We start from the raw sequence: 12,359 nt of genomic DNA, 5'->3' as shown, positions 1-12,359 counted from the left end.
CTGGACGTCAGACAGACGTGCAGATCATTTAAACAGGTCGTATAATTAGAACATCATCAAAAAGTGGATTTATTTCACTAAAGTTCATTGCACACAGACTGATATATTTGAAGTGTTGATTTCTTTTAATTTTGATGATTATAACTGACAAATAATGAAAACCCTAAATTCATCTCAGAAAATGTAAATATTCTGGCAGAGAGGGTGTCTGACTCCCAAATCCAAACTGGAAGCTGGATCCATAGAAGAGGGGCCTGAAAGCTGCAGGCTCCTCCCATTCTACTGTTAAATAGTCTGAGAACTATAGAGTATCAAAGGGAAGGACAAAAGTTTTATCGAATCTGTGATGTCTTTTTGTATCGCTGCCTGGTTTGGTAACCTGACGGTGAAGAATAAGAATCGGTTGGGACTTCTGGTAAAAACTGCTAGCAAAATTTCAGGGCGCTGGAAAGATGGACTTTTGGCCATTTACAATAGAAATGTGCTTAGAAAGGCTCATTCTATTATTAATTGTGTGAACCATCCACTTCACAGTGAGTTTGAGTTGTTGCCTTCCAGCCGCCGTTTTAGAGTACCTCCGAGGAGGACTAAAAGACTCCAGGTCTCTTTTATCCCTACTGCGTTTTGTCTCCTTAATGGCAAATAATTGTCCTTGAACTTTCTATCATTATTATTGTTATTATTATTTTATAGTATTGTTCTGTTTATTTTTATCCTGCTGCTAAACTAATTTCCCCTTGTGGGACAATAAAGAAATTGAACTGAATTGAAAATATGGACACTACACATGACTGAAAAATGAAAAAACAAAACCAAAAAACAACCAAAAGTTATGTCATCAATTCAACGCTAATGTGTGCAGTGTGTGTGGGTGTTTCTGTCCTTACAGAGCAAACGACGTTCGAATAAACCCAAATGACCTGGAACAGAGAAAGAAACTGATTGTCGTCACCAAAGTGACAAACACTGCTCTAACTAATAACCCACCAATGCAAGTAGTCACAAACCTGGACGTGGACACAGAGGCCTGAGGGCCATCTCACACATTTATTCAGGATAAAACAGGTTTGTGTGTTTGTGTTACTCCAGGACGTCAACATGACACGTTCAAGGACCCAGTAAACATCAGAGCAGACAGCTGTTCATAAAAAAGTCATAAAAACGTGCTTAAACTACTCAGACCAGCCCCTGTGAGCACTGCTGCAGAGCAGAGTGAACAGTACTGATGGGGACTGTGAAGGTTTGTAGTTTGATTCCTGCTCTTGCAGGATCAGTGAGTCTGTTTAAACCTCATGAACACAACTTTAAATCCCCACGACGTCACCAATAGTTCTGCAGAAGGACAGAAGCCCCTGATTTAATCTACCATCATGCTCTGTGATATGTTGTCATGGCAACATGAAGTCCAAAAAATACAAATACAAACCTGCAAAAGAAGAGGAGGACAACAAGACAGCTGGAGGAGCTTTTGAAGCAGGAAAACTTTTCTGGATTTATCTCAACTTAACTGGAGATTTTGCTAAACGAGTCAAGCTGGAAACAAGGAGGCAGCTGGTTGGATCATATCTGAGGACAGGACGCATGAAGGAGACGCACGAGGAGAGAGGAAACAGCAGAGAGACGCTGTGGAGATAATCGTGGATCAAGCACCAAAACTGTGAGTAGACATCACACACCAAGAGCTAAAATGACTGTGCTGATCAAGGAAACATTACATTTGGTTAGTTTGGGGTCTGCAGCTTCAGGTTTGTGGGTTCAGTTGGTCTCAAAATTGAGGAACGACAAAAACATGTTTCTTTCAAAAGGTTGTTGGAGGATTCTTACTGTAAGAACTGAAAATTAATCCGTGGGTTTAACGGATAATTAAATAATTGTAATTTTGTAGCAAAGGCTCTGCACCTGTGAAAATAAAGAATAGGTATCCAAGCCCCCGAGGTCACTGCAGGTCAAAGTAGCTCAGACCTGGTTAACTATAATTATATTACAGGAGGTGAAAAATATGGGAATGTTTGAAAGAAACAAAGATCTGTTAAAGATTTGGCTTTCTGATTGAAAGAGATGAAAACTATTCCATGTGTGACACTGAGAAAAAACTGAAAGCTTAATGAAGGTCCAGCTGTTGTTATACAAATGTGCAAATTAGTTTTAATGACATTAGGAAGAAAAAAATGGGATGTTTAAAAAATAACAAATTTAATTTAGTATTAGACAACAAAATGATTTTGGTTTGTGCTGATGTCTGTGGAAGAAGGTTTGGTCACGAATAAGCTGAGATTTAACAGGATAAACTGAGGGGAGGTCATATAATGTACACAGTAGCTATAATGGCTGTAAATGGGCATCTGTACACCTGTAGATATTTTATCAAACATCAATCATAATTGTGATCAATGTGAGTTTTAATCATTGACATTTCTGACAAATTTGCAAAATATGAAAAAGAATTTTAGTATTTTTTCAAAATAAGACGTTTCTAATGGACTTCACACTTCTGAGCTGTAGTGTAGATTGCAATGATAGTTCTCTATTATAGAAGATGATGTAGAAGCATGAGGACAGGGAGACACTGTTGATTTGATTGATTTGATTTGATTTGATTTGATTGATTAGCATTCAAATATCTCAGTGAAGACAGAACAAAGATCTACCACAAAGCAAGAAAGCATGAGACAAGGCTAATCAAAAGGTATTGGCTGAAGCATTTGCTTATTACGCCAACCCTTTAACAAAAGATCTTTTTGCATACAGCTCCTGTACACAGGGCTCGAAGCAAAGAATAAAACAAAGGAAAGCAAAAACAGAGAAACAAACAAACAAAAAAAACTTTCCACCTTAGATAAGTAACTACATCAAAGCAAAACAGTCAAGAGTTTCAGTTTTATTATTTTTGCTCTTTTCATTCTTGATTTATATATTTTTCACTGTTAAAACGTTATGAGCTGTCCTGCTGCAGAGAAAGTGGAGTCTGTCATCCTTGAAATGCTCCCTATAGGCAGCTGGCAGGACTGAACGATGCTCTGCCTCTGTGCTCAAGTACAGACATCGGCCTTAAGCAACCATGAGCCACTGATGAGCGTGACAGATCAGCAAGCAGCATAAAGTCAGACACCTATGAGCCAGTAACAGGAGAAAATGAGCAATAAAGTGGAGTTGTTAGGTAGAGTTTGACATCAGAGTGAAAACACTTCATCTTGATTTTTGATGATAGACACAACTAAAAAATCCTGATCAGTTACAGACACATGTACACAAAACACACGACTGCTCAAAAGTTTGTGGTCAGATTGAAACATTCTTGTTTTAATAATAAATTTACATTTGCTTTAACGTAATATTATATATAATAATATTACGTTATTATAACTACAGTTACTACAGTTATACATGGGCCCATTTTTAGTACCAATCACTCCTGTATGGACAGATCACATGGTTATAAACCAGGTGCAAATTTGATTTAATGCGATTATAAAGCAAAAATGAGATGATCCATCACAAACCTCACAAATTTACTGTTGTTAATCTGCACAATGATTTTGGTTTGTGCTGATGTCTTTGGAAAAAGTTGTCCTGACTGAAAAGCTGGGATTTAACAGGATAAAGTAACATCTGGTAACAATGTACCACTGAAACACAACAGATAACATCGTTGAAAATGGTCCTCTGTAGCTGTCATGCTCCCCGAGCCCTCTTTTCTTGCGTTCCTTTGTTCTCTCTCTCCTCTGTCCGTGTTTGCAACAGTCAGAGGGAGACTGACAGACACAGGATGAGGAGAGGATGGACCACTGCTGTGTGTGCACACTGACAGGAGAGAAGAGGCAAAGCAGAACACAATGCACACAGGACACAGACATGCAAAATAAAACAGGAAACAGAACGGACACAGGATGATGGTGGAAACAAACACTGAGACGAGACTGACTCGATAGAGAGAACGCATGGAGGGGACAGACATGAGACTAGAAAGACAAACGCAAAGACACTGAAGATGAAAAAGAGGGCGACAGAGAGAGTGAGAGACAGAAAGGGGGAGACGCAAAACAAACTAAACTTAAAATAAATACAATATACTCAGCAAACTCCTAAGCACAAGAAAAATACACCAGGAAATGTAAGAATACAGCAACAAGATGAGATTCAAGAGTCCACAAACACAAAATGCTGAATCAATACAAACATTGTATGTGGGTATGATTAACAATAATTAAAAACCAGTTGTTGTAACGCAATTAAACGATTCCAACTTTTATTTTTAAAATCAAAAAGTGTATCAGCCAGCACACTGGACATTTTTCTGCTGAACAACAAACACGAATATTGCCACAATTGTAGCTATTTAATAACATTTTAAATATTATAAAATTTAAATTCTATATTTATTTGTTACACAATTTAAAACTTTAATATACATATTATAATATCATATATTATTTTACAATAAAACAGATTCAATAATTCTGAAACAAAGTTTAAGCTTCCCATAACTTTGTACTGCAAGTTATAGTATTGATATAATTGATATAAATGTATTTATTGTTCAGCCATAAGTGCAGTCTGTGGCTCAAACAACACATTTGTTTTGCATTCAAATGCACGAAATTGGTATGTTGTATTTATATTTTAAGGATGGCTTGTTTCCAGTCCAGGCACCACTGCCTGATTGACTGTCATGGATTTAGTGGATCCAAATGCCTGAAGAAAGTCTTTAACATCTCCCTTTAAGTACAGTGGATCTGGCCTTGAGATGCATTGACCTAGAACCTGTTGGTGACCATCTTCACTGAACACGCCGTCTGTGACGGAGGGTGAAGTTAAATGCTTCCCAGATGGTGTCGCACAGTAGCTCAAAGTCATGCAGCCCTTTTCTGTGATCATAATTCCATCAGTTTTGTCAGGATTGCAAACAAACCATGACAGAGCCTCCCTCTTACAGTTTGTTGTAGACATTCATTGCTATACATGTCTCCTCACATCCTCCTTGTATACTGACAGTGAACCAACATTTTTCAAATTTGAATTCATATGTTTTTATGGAGCTGCCAGCAGGAGGGAAAAGGTGAAGACCACAGAGAAGGTTTATGGATGAAGTGAAGGTGGACATGCCGAGCGATGGTGTCGCAGAAGCAAATTCAAGGGATAGGTCATAGGTGTCAAACTCTGGCCCGCGGGCCAAATTTGCCTAATTACATTTGGCCCGCGAAGCCATACCAAATTACTATCAGAGCTGGCCTACTGGTATTATACAGCTAATATATATATTGTTTAGTATTAAGCTTTGCTTGTTCCATATTCAGATTTTTAGCAAAACGTGTTTGAGTCCATAAGAAAAGATTCATTCTTATATCTGGAGGAATAAATATATTTCAATAAATATTAACGTTAGCCCGCAACTTTGTTCCAGTTTTGAATTTTGGCCCACTGTGTATTTGAGTTTGAGACCCCTGGGATAGGCTATAGTTCTTTGAGAATCACTTTGTTGGTGTAAAAATAACATTTTATGCTTTTATCTTTGTCATTTTTCACTGACTCAGCATGCAAAATGGGAACAAATTACATCTGTTTTGCTCAGTGTTTTTGACAGGCTGACAGTTCCTAAACACACTTACAATTAAAATAGGTTCTTTGTTAAGTTGCTTATTTATTTATTTATTTATTTAGTGCTTCAGTATATTATGGATCAGTGATAAGTGGCTTAACAAACAAACCTTCACCTAAATACAGTCAGGTGCAAGGACTGGATTAAAAATGACTGGGAAAAAGTAAAAATAAAAAGTTTAAGAGATCTTTACAAACCCGAGAATTATTGCTCAAGACTACTTTAAATCAGTGGTTCCTAAACTTTTTCCCGCCACATACCCCGTGAGACATGTCAGCTACCAATGACTCACAATGAGTGTCTATAAATACAATGCAATACCGCATGCATAAAACTAAATACTGCAAGGAAGCGGTGCCTGAGGAAAGCGGGGAGGATCATCAAGGACTCCAGTCGCCCCAGCCATAAACTGTTCAGACTACTTCCATCAGGAAGGAGGTTCTGCAGCATCCGGTCCCGAACCAGCAGACTGAGAGAAGCTTTTTCCACCAGGCCATCAGACTGCTGAACACTTCATAGACACCTCACCTCCACTACTGGAACTTCAACGTTATGCACTCCAGACTGTACATTAATGCCACTGTTTTGCACATGTCCAACTGCCAACCTCTGTATATTTTATATATTTTATTGCTACTCTATTTAATTTGTAAAATATGTATACACGCACACACACACGTAGAAAAACATATTTAGTATACACATTCAGTAATATACTCTTATATTGTACATATATTTATTCATATAATTCTCAGATTTAGCCATTCTTATATTTTGCTTGTTTTATGTTATTGTATTTTTGCACAACTCTGTTGCTTGTGAAGCTCGCACACAAGAATTTCACTCGCATGTACTGTACCAGTGTACCTGCACATGTGACGTGACAATAAAAGTGATTTGATTTGATTTGATTTCAAAGTCGATTATTTCTCACCACAAAATGAATTTATTAAAATATTTTAGTAATGACCCAATTTTAATCACAAACTTTACTACTTAATACTAGCAGTGTATCAAAAGATTTATTAGAATTCACCATTTTGTCGAGAGCGTAAATGCAATCTGACCATTGTTGTTGAACAATCACCTGTGCGGTCACTGGCAAATGCATCTTCAGATATGAGCTGATTGGTTTTAGTGGCCGGTGTTTTGGTGGTAGGGCGTTTTTTTCCTTCTTGTTAACCATTTGTCCATTTCTGCGCTGCACTGAATGCTTGGAGGCAACTTTGACTGTGAGGTGTCAGCCAATTGGGCAAGTCACGCCCATTTATTTTGTCAGTGCAATGTTTTTGCTGAACACCAGAGGGCGGTATATAGTCATTTAATAACCACAGCAAACTGTATTAACGCAAATGTAGGCTTTTTAAATTCGTGATCCCCACTCCAACCTCAACCCTCGTGTACACCCTACAGCCACATGCGTGCCCCCGAGGGTTCGCGTACCCTAGTTTGGGAACCACTGCTTTAAACAATACAGGACATTCTGGCTTCTTGACAACAAAATAAATGTGGTTTGGCTCAAGACTTTTGCACAACACTGCACGTATTAAACAAATGACTAGATATCGTCCCATTTGCCTGTGCATCAGGAAGTCTACATCTACAAGTATTTGGAGATTAATCGTTATATAATTTACATATTTTGCTTGTTTCCTGATGAAATGTGAAAATGCTTTGTCATTGCACGTGACTATCTGCCAGCAGATCACATTAAACATTAAAGTTAATGATGAGTTTTCTAAGAATCAGGAGGAGAAAAAAAATGCAACTTCATCCTGTGTCACACGTGTTACAGATACCCGGCTCAGTGATTGGCGGAAACATACGTAATGTCTGGCACGAGCACTTCCGGTGGAGTATAAATACAGGGACCTGGGAGTTCGCTGTTTCACACCAGGGGAGAAACTTTGAGGAGTTCTTGCTTCAACAGTGTTTGAACGGAACTTCTTGACTTCGTCCCGCTTTATATTTCAGCTGCTCTGCTCTTCGGAACAAAAATCCTTTTCTACTTGAACGCTACAGATAAAGTCGACGTAAAGCTTTACTTTTGTACCGTTTTTGTTAATAAAAAGCACAAACGCCAGCCGACATGGAGTCCCAAGTGCGTCAGAACTACCACCGCGACAGCGAGGCCGCCGTCAACCGGATGGTGAACATGGAGCTGTTTGCGTCTTACACCTACACTTCTATGGTGAGAACACCTCATGTGATGCTGATGTCTCTAATAACCTTAATCTCAAGCTATGTTAGCTGAATGCTGGACAAAGAGGACAGTGAGTAGAGTCGTTAAATGTAAAGTCCGGTATGTTGTTACTAAATTCAGTCATGCATGATTTCAGTAACGGCTTCTTTGCTGCCTATCATGTGCCAATAGGCAGGTTGTCAGATACAGAGGACATTTTCACCACAAGTACTGTCACTAAGTAACCAAAAAATGCTGCGTCATGCTTACGGTGGCTTTTCCATACGCATGCTCGCTTCGCAGGAAACGAGTGTAGACTCTGTCCTGCGGAGTTTAGTGCACATTGTCTTTTTAAATAAAATTTGAAACATTTCATATCAAAGTTAAACTTGTATAACTTGTGTTATACAGATGTGAAATAATTAGTCTGCATAACTGTTTGTCACGATGCTTTATTTGCAGAATAATTGGTCCTGTGTACTAATAACCTGTGTCTGATTTGTCAGGCCTTCTACTTTGACCGTGACGATGTGGCCCTGCCAGGCTTCTCCCACTTCTTCAAGGAGAACAGCCATGAGGAGAGGGAGCACGCTGACAAGCTGCTGTCCTTCCAGAACAAGAGAGGAGGTCGCATCTTACTCCAGGACATCAAGGTGTGTACAAACTGAACTAGTCCTGCTGTGACATACCTGACTGTCTCTAACACACAAACTGGGATTAACGAGACACTTGTTCTCGTTGTTGCATTAGTGTGTAATGTGTACACAGAGCTTAAAACAAGTGTTCAGTCTTTAACAGAATTGTTTGTTGTGCAGAAACCAGAGCGTGACGAGTGGGGCAGCGGGCTGGAGGCCATGCAGTGTGCTCTGCAGCTGGAGAAGAACGTCAACCAGGCTCTGCTGGACCTGCACAAGCTGGCTTCTCAGCATAATGACCCTCATGTAAGAGGAAGTTGGAGGGAAGAGTTTGGGGTTAAAGACTGAACTAGTTCATGCTGCGTATGTTTGACAAATCAAATGTTAACTGTAGTTTGTTTGTTTCCCAGCTGTGTGACTTCCTGGAGACCCACTACCTGGATGAGCAGGTGAAGTCCATCAAGAAGCTGGGTGACCACATCACTAACCTCACCCGCATGGACGCCCACAACAACAAGATGGCAGAGTACCTGTTTGACAAGCACACTCTGGGTGACAAGAGCTAAATGCTGAGACGTAGGAGTGAGCCTGGAGTCAAAATGTTAACACAGGCTTTGAAGTAAACTTCTGCTCAAACTGATTTCTTTCCTGGTTTCCTGACTTTAAAGCTGCGTCAGTTCTTGTATGTTGTGGTGTTTTTGTGTGAAATGTCACAGAGAGATGGATGTTATCAGGGTATGGCTCTGCTTAAGCTGTCTGACATTTGGAAATGTTTCTGATCTGTTCATCTGAATAAACCTTTTGAGCTGGATCTTTGGTCTGTCTGCATCTGTGACTCACTCACGAATCACTTCAGTGACTTGGGGTACAAATAAGTGAGTTAAATCAGAATGTGAGTGTTACTTGGAGTTTTGCACAGTGAAGTCGTGTTAACTGACACTTGCTGGCCACATTTTTGGTACACTTCCACCTCAATGCAGACCTGCAGTTGCATGGCTGAAAGCAATGAGTGTTTGCAAATCCTTTTCTGGTCACATGAGACACAGCTGGGACTGAAAAGCCATAGTTGGACTTTTGATCTACAGTAAACTTGATCTCATATAATTTTCTTTAAAGCGGTCTGGAAAAACCATCTACTAACAGTTACAGTAATCACTGACCTTCAGTTCATACTTAAGAATGGAGAGAATTTTAACTACACAGTAAAAATGTTTCCAGGAGAAATGAAAGCCACCTGTGTAAAGTTTATTCATACAATAGTATGCTTATTTTGTTTAAAATATACTTTGAGAAAATGTATTTCAAAGGTTCTGTAAGTAATAGGCCTGTCAGGGGTCTGCAACCTTAACACCCAAAGAGCCGTTTGGACCCGATTTTCACGCAAAAAAAAAACCCAGAGCCGCAAATACTTTCTGACATCTAAAATGAAGATGTTTTTTACTTTTATGCTTTGTGTGAACAACTAAGGTGTGTTGCTTATGAAATCCATGCAGTGCTACAGAGAAAATTACGTTTTATTTATGTAATTAACACATTTTGAACTCTTAAGAAATATAACAAAAGGAAAGACACCCAGCTGAACTAAAATGATCCAGCAAACAAAAACTGTTATATCGCCTTTGGGCTTTTGGAGCTTTGACCTGACTTTTAAAAAAATAAAATTGGAAAAAAAAGCACTATGCTGCTAAAAAAAAGAAAAATAGATATTTGCAAAATTCTGCCTGAATATGTATTTTACCTGGTTAAGTGTGTGGCGGGGCGTGGCCTGCAGCGCCGCTACAGGGGAGGCGACGCACCTGAGCTGCACCCGCAATCACGCCTCGCCGCCTTAACGTCTGTGCTCTCTCTGCTGTTTTGTTGGTGTATGTCGGGCTGTGAGCTGAAAAGCTACAGCCGGCTGTATGCGTCAGCAACTGTGTGTGAAAAGTGGTCAATAAAGAGATGCTGAAAAGCGTGTTCATGCAAACATCGTCAGGTCTGCCGTGATATGTTTACAATAAGACTTATGGTCCCGAACCTCTGCGCACCTTTACGCAGGACTGTAAGCTGTCGTCTGTGAGGCGTGAGCGTGTTTGTTTTTAACATAGTTCACGGTGGAGCTGCTGACATAATGTGGATCCGAAGATCCATAACTGGCCTACCTGGGGTTGAAAGTCTCGATAAATGCACGGCGTTTCGGCGAGTACACCGGCTTCCGCGAGTGTGACGCTTATTTTGAGCGATGAAAAATAATAAAATAATTTTATTTTCTATTTCAATATCACAATAATCTTCCAATTTAGAACTACAAGTTAAAAAAAAAAAAAAAAAACTAACACAAATAAAATACACTTCAGCTAAATACTTCTCATTTATTTTCCCAAACCAAGCCGCAGTATAAGGACAAAAGAGCCGCAGGCTGCGACCCCTGTTCTATACAGAAGTTCAACTGGAACTTTGACCACTAGGGGGCAGTGTTTTACCATTAACTGTTTTAAATGTTTGACTGTCAGACGTGAGCTGTAGATATTATTTTATATTTCTTTTTAGCCCTGCCCACCTTTTTTCAAGGTTTCTGTTGCAGGTTTCTGTTGTGGAGGAGAATGTTTTCATATTTATTAGAACTGTCAGGAGAGGTCATCTTGTGCCCCATTATGCAACAACAGCAAAGATGGCAAAGAGCGCCTGATGCAGCCCCGTAGTTCTTGTGGTGAAGAAGGGTCTAAACGTTTCTGTGTTGACTGCTGCAAGATGAATGAAGGTCACAGTTTGATGCTTACCCCATGTACCGGGTCGATGAGCTGCTGGACCGTTTAGGCACTGATGCTAAATTTAACCAAGGGCTACTGGCACCTGCTAATTATACCCCTCAGTCTGTTTTGTTGCCACATTAATTTCACCGTCCGTTGAATTCAATTGAATTCCTCTTTCCTCTAAAAGGAACATGACTTCTGGAACAATGTCCTTTGGACAGATGAGAACAAAGTGGAGATGTCTGGCCATAATGCAATGGAGAAAACTAACACAGCATATCAAGACAAACATCTCATACCAACTTTCAAGCACGGGTGATGATTTGGGCTTAGTTTGTGGGTGACACCACGGCCCATTGTTAATCAGTGTAGCTTCAGTCACTTGGGGAAACCTGCAGGAAGCTGAGGTTGAAGAAGTCTGGATGAATGACAGAATGTTTGCTCCACTGAAAACACAATGTTCACTTGAACAGAATCAACTTTTTAGGATTTCCTTACCTGGATCATTGAGCATGCATTAAGACATTTTAACCAACTTTGGGAAGGACTGCCTAAAGCTTGTATGTGAGCATGAGCAAACTTAACATAAGAGCGCTGACTACAGAAACCACAACAAAAATCTTCCAGAAGGCACAGAGCCAGCTGCTCAATGAACAGGTGAGACAAACAAATTTTACCATTGATGTGTTAAATTCAAAAGAGGAGCAGCTCCAATTGAGACTTTTTGTTGTCCCGTTTGGATCTTTAGCCATCAGAATTGTTGTCTTAAGGCCAAGAAAGATGCCAAGTGGATTTATTTTACCAAGTGGATCATCATGGCCATATTGGTTCATTTGATTGACCTTTATTATAATTATGTATTTATTTTATTTTCGGTTGCTACAAACGGAACAGCCATGATGGGGGATAGGACAGGGAGAAAGAATGAAAGAAAGAGAGGGAGAGAAAGAAAACCAGAGGGGAGAAGAGACGGTGAGAAAGGGAGGAAGAAAGAAAAACAAACAAAACACCTGGATCACCTGTATGGAGAAAAAAAACAGAAGAGAAAGCAAACAAAAAAGAGCAACATAATAAATACAGCACCATCACAATAAACTAGCTAGCAGTAGATAACAGTAGATACTAAATATTAAACGATATTGTGCAGCACGCAAGATAGACAGCACACAATGTGCTTTGAGGCAGCAGCCACGAAAGGTGTAGTCCGCGTCTGT

General features: G+C 39.6%; 1 protein-coding gene across 1 annotated transcript; it reads left to right on the top strand.

Moving 5' to 3' along the window:
- Positions 1–7,470: 7,470 nt before the first annotated feature.
- LOC148094716 (ferritin, middle subunit) lies at positions 7,471–9,224 on the top strand. The gene is made up of 4 exons (XM_087837316.1): positions 7,471–7,787; positions 8,285–8,431; positions 8,594–8,719; positions 8,824–9,224. Exons 1-4 carry the CDS (start codon positions 7,686–7,688, stop codon positions 8,977–8,979), a joined length of 531 nt encoding a protein of 176 aa, XP_087693442.1. The 5' UTR covers positions 7,471–7,685; the 3' UTR covers positions 8,980–9,224.
- Positions 9,225–12,359: the final 3,135 nt, after the last annotated feature.

The sequence above is a fragment of the Neolamprologus brichardi genome, unplaced genomic scaffold (genome assembly GCF_056152115.1).
Source record: "Neolamprologus brichardi isolate AB-2024 unplaced genomic scaffold, ASM5615211v1 NODE_ptg000031l+_length_7269946_cov_1, whole genome shotgun sequence".
Lineage (NCBI taxonomy): Eukaryota > Metazoa > Chordata > Actinopteri > Cichliformes > Cichlidae > Neolamprologus > Neolamprologus brichardi.
This window is presented reverse-complemented; position numbering and strand designations above follow the sequence as displayed.